The sequence below is a fragment of the Dicentrarchus labrax genome, unplaced genomic scaffold (assembly GCF_905237075.1).
Source record: "Dicentrarchus labrax unplaced genomic scaffold, dlabrax2021, whole genome shotgun sequence".
Classification (NCBI taxonomy): Eukaryota; Metazoa; Chordata; class Actinopteri; family Moronidae; genus Dicentrarchus; species Dicentrarchus labrax.
The window spans coordinates 11,044,978-11,058,380 of record NW_026136711.1 but is presented as its reverse complement, the minus strand read 5'-3'; the positions used below and the strand labels follow the sequence as shown (position 1 = coordinate 11,058,380).

General features: G+C 40.8%; 2 protein-coding genes across 18 annotated transcripts in view; both read right to left on the bottom strand.

Annotated features, from left to right (window-relative positions):
• Positions 1–516: 516 nt before the first annotated feature.
• On the bottom strand, positions 517–4,204 carry bhlhe40 (basic helix-loop-helix family, member e40). The gene is made up of 5 exons (XM_051414146.1): positions 3,728–4,204; positions 3,527–3,590; positions 3,324–3,431; positions 2,820–2,943; positions 517–2,653 (listed from the first exon to the last, which is right to left on the bottom strand). The coding sequence occupies exons 1-5, from the start codon at positions 3,802–3,804 to the stop codon at positions 1,791–1,793; spliced, it is 1,236 nt and encodes a 411-aa protein (XP_051270106.1). The 5' UTR covers positions 3,805–4,204; the 3' UTR covers positions 517–1,790.
• Positions 4,205–6,885: 2,681 nt separating this feature from the next.
• The window catches only part of itpr1b (inositol 1,4,5-trisphosphate receptor, type 1b), an 84,780-nt gene continuing 78,262 nt past the window's right edge, over positions 6,886–13,403 (bottom strand). For all 17 annotated transcript variants that reach the window (XM_051414096.1, XM_051414097.1, XM_051414102.1 and 14 more), the window contains 2 exons: positions 9,671–9,832; positions 6,886–8,238 (listed from right to left, as the gene is read on the bottom strand). In XM_051414096.1, the coding sequence (XP_051270056.1) occupies positions 8,152–8,238; positions 9,671–9,832 (249 nt within the window). In that variant the 3' untranslated portion in view covers positions 6,886–8,151. The remainder of the gene's footprint in view (positions 8,239–9,670; positions 9,833–13,403) is intronic.

Below are 13,403 nucleotides of genomic sequence, written 5' to 3'. Positions count from 1 at the left end.
TACTCAGCACACTTTCAGTATTGTTACAGTGGCTGCCATACAGTATATACACCATATAAACTGTATGGAAGAGAAATGACTAAGTAAAATTCAGTGACTTTGTAGTGCGTCTCTGTTTTTAAAGAAAACCAAAAGGTTATCTCTAGTTTCTAAACTAATATTGTGGATTGCAGGACCAGTTTTTATTAGTGTATAATATTTAGTATAATATAGTGCATAAGCAAAATCTTGTCCATGATTATCCCAGTTGAGAGGAGCAAAAAGTTTCACTGTTAAAAAACAGTAAAATAAAGTTGTTGTTTTTATTTCTAAAATTCACTAACACCCCACTAATCATTCCTTTGAAAGACTTTATAATTTAATGTTTACAGCCTGTAATCTTAGACACGCTATTGATTTACACAGGCTCTGCTGCTCTATAGGTTATGTAAGTGTTATGTAAGTGTGTGTTGTTATGAGGAGCTGTCAGGTTGGCTGCCTACAACACGTTTAGGCCATCAGGCAGTGAAACACAAATTCCACGGGGGAGAAAAAGCTTTATTAATATTTTAATATATATCAATAATACTTTATATACAAAATATGTACAACAAACGACATTTTGTTACATTTCAAAATAAAAATCCCAAGTACCTTTTTCTATACAAAACTATTATTTTGTTTGAACTTTACATTCACCCTCTTTGCCACAGACACATTTAAAGAAAATACATTTAAACACCTGCCATCGCTGTGTCTGCATTAAATGAGCAAAGGCAACAGCATAAGCAAAGGTCAAGCCTTAACTCGACGGGGAATTTGTGGGCAAGATGCAAATCTGGTTGAGCACAGTGCTATATACTGTACACGTTCGCTTGGCATACAGCAAATGACTACCTCAACCTTCCTCTGGTAGCGATGCAGATACACTCAGTGGGTCACGTATCAAAAATAGAGATGTACGGTAGTATAAACAAAAATAATCACATGACGAGACTTCACAGGAACTCCATCTAGATGCACAAATAGGCATGAGTCAAAAAAAAAATCATAAAAGCACGTATGGCCACATCACTCTTCAGCAGACATGAGTGACACACCTCGTACAGTGACAACGCCCTGAATTCTTGGAACACTCGTGTTCAGTTCGCTCCCAGGTAATCGTAGGGTCAAAAGAGCAATGTCTTTTGTGACGTAACTGGTCAACATGAACCAGTCCTATTTTTTTTGGTAACATTCTAGTCTAAACAATAGTTTGTTGCAGTTACAGGCGCGACAAACACTGAAGGTAGATCCTCCAGTCACAGATCTACAGCGGGTAATAATAATTCAAGCAGCATCTACAAGGGGCTTTTGTCTTTACATTCATTACAGACTGGTGTGTGTGCAAAAAGTAGGTCCAAATAATTTTGGGGTGGGGGCCTATCTGTGCCTTACATTCTGGATTTTACTTCTGACATTCAACAATGAGCACGGTGAGGACGAAATTTGCTAAAAAAAAAAACAATCCGCCATCTTTCGTTCGCACTCATCGTTTCTAAACTGACCATCTTCACAGTGTTTCAGGTGATCTATGAGCCTTCACTGGGGCACTCGAGGTTGCCCAAAAAAAGTCCAGTTTCAGTGTGTGAGGAGCTGATGATAGACGGTGGAGGCCATTTGGGGCTCTTTGCTGGGGTCAATGTTCTGACGGGCCAAGCAGCGGCTGTGGTTTGAAGGGATACCAGCGCGTTTGTTTACCCTCTTTTCAGTGGGCCAACCATTCAACCCCATCAACATTCGGAGGGCAAGATTCCAACAGGAACGTCAGTTCAGTCTTTGGTTTCCAAGTTCAATGGAGGGGCCTGCTTTAAAGCTTTGTGACGAGCAGGGGAGTCCATGGAGTTCTGGTGGGGAACTGGAGACCCTGCCCGCGGGGACATCACCAGAGCTGAGGGGAGAGTCTCTGGGGCCAAGCTGGATGCAGAGCCGCTCATGCCTGGGTACATAACTGACATTCCCCCGGGGTACCAGCATTTCTCCAGCATGGGCAGATAGGCAGCCACTGGTGCAGCTGCAGGGGGGATGAGGTAGAAGGGGAGACAAAACGGGGGCTGGTTGGGGGAGAAGCTCATGTAGCTGCCAGGGCCTCCTGCCGTGTGACCAGAGAGAATCTCGTCCTCTGCCGAGTCAGACCTCCGCTTCTTGGCCTGAGGCTCATCGCCCTCCTGCTTGATGGCTCCAGCCGTCCTCTCAGACACGGCATGCTTGAGCTCCCCCTCTTTCGCGTGGCTCTCTGTCCACCGGGTTTTGGGGTCACGCTTGTCATGTTCTCCCCCGTAACCGCTGTCAGTGTCTGTGTCACTGCCGCTCTGCTCTCCCATGCCATGGGGGTTAGTCCTTTGAATGACGGGAACACAGTTCTTAGCTGGGCCCTCAAACGCCCTCTGGGGCTGTCCGGCAGGTTTCTTCAGTTTCTCTGAAGCTTGGGGGATGGACTCGTTTTGGTGTAGGCCGCTCCGATGGTGCAGGACTTCAGCTGCTACCTTTTGAATGTGGCTGATGACATGGGAAGGAGTAAGGTCCCTGCTGCTTTCTTGGCTGGCCACATAGTGGAGGACCTCTTTTGCGCACAGGTGAAAGCCGGAGCGGAACATCTCCTCACTGCTTTCTGCACTGTCACCTCCATGATCACCTGGTTAAGAAGAATCACAAGGTTAAAAATCATCTTCACCGCAAGGTTTACCTTAAAGTAGTTCCGTTAGATTCAGACAAATCCCAGAGCGCTCAGGCTGTTGATGCCTTACGGGAAACAACTTTTTGTACTTTGCGTCTACACGATATCACGGCATCAGACTTACTAATTTGCAGGTCCTTCTGTAGCGCTATGATTTTCTGCTGCTGCTGCTCCAGGAGGGTACTCAGGGCTTTCACATGCTTGAGAGTGAGTTCCAGCACCACAGCTTTCTCCAAATGACCCAGCGTCTAAAACAGGAAGACCTTCAATGAGCATGTTGATCTTTCTTATGTAACACATTCTGCAGCTGAACAGAGGACAAGCCTCGAACACCAGGGAAGTCATGCAATCCACGTACACACACCAAATTCTCTACAACAAATTAAAATCCCAAAAAACTTACTAGAATTTACACAAAAAAATTAATAAAATTACTAAATAAAATTTTAAAAATCTGTATTTATCCAACTTTACTCTTAAAATCCCAAACTTGTATTTTTCTTTTTTTTTTGAGACTCGAAAACTGAATCCAAAGGCTTGGAGCAAACAAAGTGCTCAGCAGAACCATGTGGCGTCTCAGATTCCCAGGCTGTTAGCAGACATGCCATATGTAGAAGATAATACTCACTGTAAGCTTAAGATGTTCTGGCAACAAATCCTTGAGCTGGGCGATGCATTCGTTGATTCTGTCACGTCGTTTCTTTTCGATCAGTCGGTGTGGCAACTTGTATGTCTCCTGGAGAGGATAGAAACGCTGTCAGTGAGATCCAGGCTGCTCGGTTTTAACTGATAAATGGAAAAATAATATTTTGCATTTTTGCTTGAATTTACCTTGCTCTCATCCACACGTTTCATGCTCCTCCTGGGTTTGTACATGTAAATGGGGAAATCCATCCTTTGGAGACAAGAGAAAATTAGTTAGTCTTTTGTTTGGTGGCAGGTTAGGGTTCAGAAGCCTATGAAGTGTTTTATATAGGCTAGCTGGTAGAATAAAATTATAATAATTTAAAAAAAAGAATGTATTTATCTTACCCTTGCATGTCAGCTATATCCAGTGATGCGTGTTTTGGCACACAGGGAGGTGGTTGCGCACTGGTAATCCTCTCCATGTCGCTTAGCTGTAAAACCCGAATAAATTACTTCAAAAAGCCTTCAAAACGTCCCAAATGCGTCTCTGCAGTCGCACTTCAAACCGAGAGAGAAATCGTACAAAAAAATGAAAAGAAAGGAAAAAAAAGTATCTCCTGTTATCCAGTGTGTGTGTGTGGCGTGTGCGTTCCCGCTTCGAGCTGGAGCTGAGCACGGCGCAGTTGTTGTCACCCAGAGGTCCGGACTCAGTAGTATGTCTAGGGAGGCTCCACGCACGGCTGAATGTGTGAGAGCTGGGTGGGTTTCTGACTACGTGTTAAATAAACCCTGTGACTGCAGGCACGTCTCTCGGCTAGAGACACAGACTCGACACCGTCACATGAGCCTCACGTGTTGGACGGCGCTTTCAACTCCTCACCCTCCCCGTACACACACACACACACACACACACACACACACCCTCCTCCTCCTCCTCCTCCTCCCCTCGCCCTGCTGCTAGAGTACAACCCCTTTCTGTAGTACTCCTCCACTGGGGCCGAGTCCCGTGTACCACCATGCTCCGGCTCTCGAGGCAAACCGTGTTTGCAGAGCCGACCGTGTTTACAAAGACAGGCGGAAAGTGGAGCAACAGTTCCCCCGCCAACAGTTATGAAGCGGCGGAATTTTATTGAGCGAATGTGGCAGCATTTAATATGACATTGTAACTGTAAAGAGCCGGAGACGTTGTGGTATATGGAGTTACGTGTGACAAACGCTGAAAACATTGTTGGCTCATTGGTCATTAGCTGGAGGCCTGTGTGCTTATTAACAGCAATTAAACACGAGAAGTCACAACACTGTGAATCCTGTGTCACATGCTCGGTCTCTGGGGTAATAATATGGGAATAGACACACTGTACACGATGTTTTATTATATTAACATTTACATTATTATTATGATACTACTACCACAGCTACTACTTAATAATAATAATAATAATACATGCTATAAACATTTAAAACTCAAAATAGTTTTGACACGTTTTCAATAATCTTTTATATATATATATATATATATATATATATATATATATATATATATATTCCATAGATTGAGTGCTTTAATACAGCCAATAGCATTCCCGATTTAATGATACCAGCAATTATAGCATGATAAAATGAGTCATCCGATCCTTAATAAACGGTGTTTGATCGCAGCCAACGGGGCAGTCATTCTGCAGCCTGGCATGTGACACGCGCTCAGTAGGGACACCGTGTAATTTCATACTGTACCCATTTGCTGCGCGGCACGTGCACCTGCAGCGGACTACACTGTAGCGGAGCGATTTGTTGTGTGTGTGTGTGTGTGTGTGTGTGTGTGTGTGTTTTCCACAGGCCTACCGGCTGCCGCGCTGATACTATGCCTGTACCGAGCGCGCTGTCACGTTGAGCTCCTCATGGCCGCGAGAGAAGCGGGGAGCGAATCCCTGTCGGTGACGTCACGTGCGGAGACAACAGAGAGTGGCCGACTGGTCGGTCGGTTCCACCCGCCGACGTCCCGAAGCAGCCAGACTATAGATAGAAACAGTGCCAGAGGAACGGCGGAAACCAGGGAGCGGGAAACAAGTCTCTGTCAACACTCGTTGTAAACGCAGATAACATCCTAGAGGAAAATGAAACTCTCTGCTTTTGTTGTTCTGTGGAAAGAAGCCATGGGAAAAATAAGCAGCAGTGGTCACACTGAGGGGTCTTGAATGTAACTCTTTTTTAACCTGAATCAGTGTCCGTCAGTCTCAGTGGCGGGAGAAGTATTTAAGTCATTAAAGGCAAGCTACTAAATAGTAATAGTAAGCCCTATCTACTTATATATAATGGCAATGGCCCTAGCACACTATAACAAGACTCCATTACAAGTAAAAGTTCTGCTTTTGGGAAAATGCATTAGCAACAAAATGGCGAAATATTTTAGATGCTTATATTTTTTGGTATGTAAAATCTTTATCTGACACATAACTTGAAATGAATAGTTGGTAAACAAATGTAGTGGAGAAAAAAGTAGAATAATTTCCCCTAAAATGTAGTGGAGTGGAAATATGAAGTAACATAAAATAGTAAAAGTACCTTAAAACTGCACCTAAGCACGGCAGTAAACATAGCTACTTTCCATTACCGCCCATATTCACCCATGTTAGCAATGCCCTGCAGCATGACAGTATTTCCCCAGCCCTGCAACAAAAATATAAATAGGGACAGTTAGCTCTATGGAATGGTCCCTATGTACTCATATGAAGAATGAATGGTGTTGGCCCATTGGTAATTCTGCTGAAGCTGAACTCTACATTTAAAGCTGCAGTAAGTTTGTAAAGGACATTATGGCACCATTATGAGCAGAGCCGATCTGATTCGGTGTTTTTTGATGTTTAAATGTATAATAAAATATAAATTTGAATTAAGTCACAGATTGTGAACTGATCTTCAGTGACACACAGATTAGCAGCGTAGGCCTACTATTATCAGTTGTCTTGAGTCAGTGTATGAAGAATCATTTATGAGGCCGATCAGCTCAACTGAAGACATGTAGAGCTTGATAAATACTTGGCATGCAGGGAATCTTTTAAGAAAGCCCCCTGATTAATGAGGATACATGCAGTTTTAGATCTACTCAATTACACACATTCCACACATAGTGCCGACATTTGCTGGTTTCAGACATGCAAGTTTCCAGTTAACAGAGGTAGTTTCTCTGAAAGCCAAATGAATCCGGGACATGGCCTAGTTTAATTTCTGTATTGGAAAAGACTGCACCTGATTTATGGAATATATTGTATATGTAATTAAGAGGTGGCATTTGTAGTTGTGACTAAAACAATCATGAGCGTTACGTGTACTGCTCTTCCCTTATGTGTTTTCATTTCTTATGTTCCTGTCAGTGATATCTACATGCTATAGGTCTTTATTTAATAATGTCTTATTAGCTACTGGACAGAAAATGCACCAGTACTAACCGAAAAGAGTTGATGGTTGAGGCAAACTCATTGTTGAACATTTTTAAACAATAATGGTTTACTTTATATTCCTAATCCTATAATATCACCTCAACAATAAAGAAACACAACATGAAGTAAAGGATAATTACATCAATTTTAATAAATAATTCTACTTTAATATACAAATTGACAGTGGTTTTGAGTTAATCTTAACATTCATGAGCAACAGTTTTCTTTTCTCATTTTCTATACAAAAGCAAAGATAAGCAACAAACTTTATATACATAAAGTAGTCCAAAAAAGAGAGATCATTCTAACAGTAGCATGAAAACCAACTAATACATTTTAGTGAACATGAACATAAAAGTTAGTGACTCTGCACATGCAGCAAACTTGTATAAGACTTTTAAATGAGGACCAAAACAGGCACAAATGGAACAAGTTTGCTGCAGAACAGGAAATTATGCTAATGATGATTCTTACAGTAACAGTTACACAACTCCTGAGCAAATTGTAATAGCATGAGTGATCCCAAATAAATTATACAGTACATATTTGGCCAACAAGTCAAACATTCTAAATGTCCTTTAGATCCAAATTAAATAAGAAAGCAAATTTATCATAAAATAAGTTAGCACTGAGAAATGACACCATTGGATTTACAGGTGAAAGAAAAACTATCCGTATATATTGCTCTCACACAATATACTATCTCTACTGAGTGCAGATGACACTCAATAAGTATGCACATTTTCAAGAAATAAAGTAAAATTGAGAAGGCCAGCTTATTAAATATTATCTCTATATTTGCGCAAGTAAAGACGACAAACTACTCCCTATTTTATCCAGTGGCAGTAAAGTACAAACAAAAACATTGGCCCACGCTTTTAAATAAGACATGGTTGATGGAACTTAAATCCACACACCAATGAGGTTGCATATTTAAGTTATTATATATTGCACAACATACAAAAATAAGACATTTAATACTGCTCATTATGCCAGAAGTATAAATAGAAAACATTAAAATAAAATAAAAAATGAAAAACAAATGGGACTAATACCTCCTGTCCAGTCAGCTATACATCATGTTTCAAGTTCAACCAGTAAAGGCCATGTGTTTAGAAAATCCAATTTATTTCTACATAGAAAACATTTGGCACCAATTCCAACTGGACTGAACAGAACGAGGTGGGTGAGTGTTACTGTTAGGAGTAACACGTGCGTGGGTTAGCTACACATCGCCTTATGACTACCTATGTTACAGTGTTTCCCTACGGTTATTAGTTACACTCACACTCAGTGCAGTATACATTATGTGCAACCTCTGAGTGAGGGCGGCACACTCCGTCCAGACACAAAGCTGATGCCGAGCTGCTTCGGGCCTGTGTCGGTTGAATCTTATGCAGGCTGCTGAGGGTTGACGTTCATGTGCTGAGGGTGTCCCAGCAGACCAATCCGCTGCTTCTGCTTCCTCTGTTCTGTCATCTGAAGAACACAAAAAAAAGACGATGATTTTTAAAGCTCTGTACCTTTGCCGAATATGCCGGCAGCCTGTCTGGTCTACTGTCTTCATTGATTCATTCTTTCGTGTCACTTTACAGAAACTAACAAATGCTGCACAAACTCTGCACACTGCTGAACTGAAACGGATGCTTTTGAAATCCTGCCGGCTCTGTCATCCACATTGCCGTGTCTTCTGACGAAAGCAGTGGAATACAAACTACTAATACTGAAACTCAGTCAAAGAAATCAGAGATCAGGCAAAGCACATGAGTCATAACACAGATGTTAACCTTTATACCAGAAGGAATAAGAATAGGTTTTCTGCTAAGAGTTCACTTTAAGTAACGTAAGGTATTGATTTTCACCACGACACTGAAACACAACAATATTAAAAGTGAGAAAACAGAGTGGTCTTGTAATGAGTGTTCGTGGAGAAATAGTTCTGTGAGGATGGGTGTGAGAGAAAAATATCATTAAAACATCTCAATGAGAGAGTTTAAACTCAGTTAGCAGTAGAATGCCGGACCTTTTTTACACTATCATTTTCTAAATAAGCCAATTTTCTTTGGAATGAAATACAGAAAACGCTTGTACCATCATTTTTTTGTGTTCTACTCTGAATGAATGCCAATTTCTTCCTGAAAAGAAGGAGAATTTAAATGTATGAACATGGCACTTTCACATTGTTTTTTAATAAAACAAGTCAAAACAGGCCTTGCGAATGTTGACTTTGGACTGAAATGTGACCGATGCCCCTGTGCCCTTCACAGCTTTTAGCAGCACAATAATCATTTCCCCCTGTCTGGGTCAAAATGTCTCTGTAACATTCACTTCCTCACAGATAGTTCTCATTTCAAGGGTAAAGGCATTTTTACAATTCTGTTTACTAGAATCCGTGGATTGCGGCAATTGTGCAATTCAAGCCTCATTTGCCTTTATACGCAAAATCAGCAGAAATGTCTTTCACAACTTAGCAGTTAGATCTCAGTGTTTATTTATTCCAAAAACAGTATAACTAACTAACTAATAATGAAAAGCCATTAAAAAAAAAATCACTTTTTTTAAAATAATTTTGTGTTATTCTAATTAGGGACCCAGGCTTTATGCAGTAAATAAATCAATAAATAGATAAATAAAAACTCTCAACAATCTTAGCCAACAGGTCAATAATTAAATCCATAGACACAGATCGTTGAGATGGGTGCCTCATGAGCTGTGTTGTGAACTATGACTCATCACCTTTTTTAGTAAGCTCTGCATCTAAAGGGCAATGAGCGGCAAACAAACAAACCTCGAGCAACGTGAGCTGTCCACATATTTAGAATAACTCACATGTTCATGTTTTCTCCATGATGAAATCGGAGAAATAAAAAGTTGTTGTTTCTGTCAGTATTTCAACTTCAGTTCAACCAACCTGCTCTTTGAGCTCCGTCAGCTGGCCTGACAGGTTAGACACCAGTTTCATGGTGGACTCCAGCTTCTCCTGCAGATTTCTGATCTCATTCTGCTCCCCATCTGCATCGCTGCTGACCAAGGACATGGCCCGCATCCGTGGGAACCAGTCCAAGTTGTGGTCCTGGTAAACAGAAATCTGAATGGTTATGGCCATCACATCAACACATCATTAAACTGTATTTTAAAATATCACAAAATATCTAAAATGTATCACATTCTTTATGGTACTGTCTTAAATCTGTTGTAAGCAGCTGGAAGTTTTGCCATTTTCAAAGAAGAGATTACTGTTTGTTCCACATTTAATTCCTCAAATAAGCTGATTTAACTTTTAAGTTGAAAATGCTTCACACATTACACAACAAATGGCATCAAGTGTGTACAACTGCCAGGCCCTACATGATTTGTGTTTTTCACCATAGGTCCTGTTTTGTCTCTGGCTGTGTGCAGTGATTTGAAGCTGACTCTAAAAGCGGAATCAAATTAATCATGAGGGACTTTCCATATTAGAATCACATGGGATAAGAGGGCATTCTTGAAATCACTCATAACAGGCAGTTCATTTATCGGTGACATATTTCCTTCACGTCTAGTCTTACCATACACACAACAAAAGTGGCAAACTTACAAAAATCTGTAGACGGAGAAACACACTTCCTCATTTGATGATATACACATCGCCTCACATGCGGCGCTGAGATAAACACACAGCTCTTGAATTCTCCTGCGAGTCGCAGGCAAGAGCTGTAATAAGCCGTTTCACCGTGCACTGAAATTAAGTATATGAGCCATAGTAGCTGGAACTGAGCTGGTGTGAGCTTTTTTAGTTGGAGCTGTTGCAGTTAATGTGTGATATTGTTTATTTTTAAGTGTGGGTTTGATTTTGTTTGTGAGAGAAGTTGCAGTATAAAGTCTGTCCTGGCATGAGTGAGACCTTTGACACTTGTGTCAGCAGCAACCAAGAAACATCAAGGTCAAACATGTTCATTTTATCAGACCTTTCAGAACTCTGACATAACTGTTGCAAATTCAGGATTTCAGGAGTTGTAGGTATTTCAAAAGCACAGTCTTTTAATACATTATTCAATTGTTTGAACCCCCAATGACAAATGTCTGACAAACCGTTGAGATGTTGAACTTGGCAAGCTGTGAGTACAAAAGTTTAAATGTGGCTGATGGTGTAAAGTGATGGGCCAGCAATATCAGATAAGAATGAAGAGGTAGTTTTACATCGTGGGAGGTGTGGGTTTATTCAAAAACATTTACTTACTACTTCAGAATTTTTATGTGTATGTTTTATGTACGATAAAATATCTAAGGAAAAACTAAGCTGTTTTGGGTGCTGTAAATTTTTTTCAGCATTTTATCAGCAATAGCCATTCGATGTGTTTACATTCACTAATTACACCTCTTTTAGTAGTTAGTAGTTCTCATTGTTTGTGGCCACCATTCCTGCACTGGATTCAAATTACCTTTGATCCCTTGTTCAAAGGATTCACAAGAAGCATGAATGCATAAATGTAATCCATCATTACATTGATATGTTGAACTGTTTACTGTATGAAGTTATGTAAACCCCACAGTTTTCACTGCAGCTCCTACACATTAAAGCATTCAACTGGCCAAACACAGCGAGGCTGATATCGTGACACAGTCAGAGGAAATGCAACGTATTTGTCATAGAGATTAGCATGAATTCAGAAGTGTTCAACAAGTGTTTTCTGCTGCCAGAACTCTGGGTCCTGTAGTATTAAACCGCACTTATTGATACCCCCAGTAACCACGTGTTTCACCAAATCAGTCAGGACTGAAATCTTAAGCATTATAACTTTAGGAAAAGTACTAGCATTTCTTTTTTTTAATATTTAAAAATAAAACTAACACTAACACTTTATTTGGAAAGTCCGCCAACAGGTTTGTAATATTGTAATATTGTAATAATACGGTTTCCCTTTGTTTAAAGATGTTACCAGATTATCTATACAGTATATGTGACAATTCATGAACATTCCCTAACTAATATGTTTTTTGTGCCTAAACCTTACCAATATCAGAAAACAGTTTTGGTTGTGAAACAGTTGAATTCTTAAATCTCAACAAATAAGCTGTTTAAATGTTACAAATACCCTATACTATAAACTACCTGTAGGCTGATTATACAAATCAAGTGTTACCTAAAGTAGTTATAAAGATATGTATTATGATATGGAAATATATACTTTTTATTGTAACTTTAATGCACTTTACTTGTACATGTATATACAAAAGTGGCATTGGACAAGAAACCCAGCTGCTACCTCAGGGGTCGTTGCGTTCAAACAGGGCCGAGGGCCACTCGGCTGCATTCTTTCACGCTTCTATCCTCCTCTGGCACTTGACCACCACATGCCATTGTTATTGTGCACGAACATAAACACGCATCCCACATACCCATGTCAATGTCATGTGCCCTCAATCAGCATAACCATAAGTCCTAATACAGCATGAATGAAAAGAGAGGATGCTGCGTAGCCACTGAGGTCACTGGCTAAAAACAGCGCAGTGCCGATGAACTAGTCTGGAAAAGTCCCTTGATTTCAGTGGTTGGTTTGGAGACGTAGAGGTGAGTAAGGTGGCCATCTGAACCACAAATGAGTCCTGGGTCAGACGACAGCCCGAGGGGAATCACACAACACTAAGATAATGAGCAGCACACACTCATTCTGAAAGGAGGGGACGTCTGCTGTGAGCAAGTTCCACTTCCGGAATGCAAAGAGACAGAGGCTGTGTTTACCTAGTTCACCCCCCCTCCCCCCTCCACATTTTTTTCTGCCACCAGTGTTTCCCACACTCAGTTCTACTCATATGCTGTCAAAAAAAAAAAAAAAAAAAATGAACTAAACATGACAGAGGTCATTTCCCCATTTTGGATTCTGCCAGCCACAAACACACGTGTGTTTGACGACTCTGTCACCAGCAGCCCGGCTCTCTTTCCATCCCCAGTGTTTACATATGAAAGTGCTTCCAGTAAACTGAGAAGAACAGCCCTAACTTAAGGCTCTGCATCACGCTGGTTCAATGGAAATGACGGAAGTACATTTTTCATTATTAAAACCGCGTGGCCATGACAGAGAAACAGGATGCTGTGTGGTTAAAACAGCAACAGAAAACGTCACAGTCATGCCACAAGCCACCTGATGAGCTGACAGCCCACTCAGTCAACAAATATGCAAATAAATGCCACACATTTATATCACACATCCACAGATATGGTTTAAGCATATTTTACTATACTTAGGTAATAACTGTTTTGAATCTTTGTGGCTACGGATGTTTCAAATCGACTCATGGAGCTTGGGCATCCTGCAATGCTGAACGCAGTAAGAATGAGGGCAATGAGTCTGAGCCAAGCATCATCTTTTTACACCTTAGATGTGACACTTCACTCAGAGTCCTCCACCATTGACGTCAGTCCTAGTCATTGTCAGAGTAGTCTGGCTTCTACACCCCCCCATTCTGTCCTGTTGCTTCTTCCACGTTACTGCACCATCAGATAGATTGAAACACGGTGGGAAACAGGCAGAACAGATTGAAGAAATTGGGCATACAAATCATGTCTCTGATGCTAGTCTTTAGTAAATAAGTAATAATAAGTTAGATATGAACTGCATAAAATATACCAGCAAAAATGTTAAAAGGGAATATAACCAAGAATT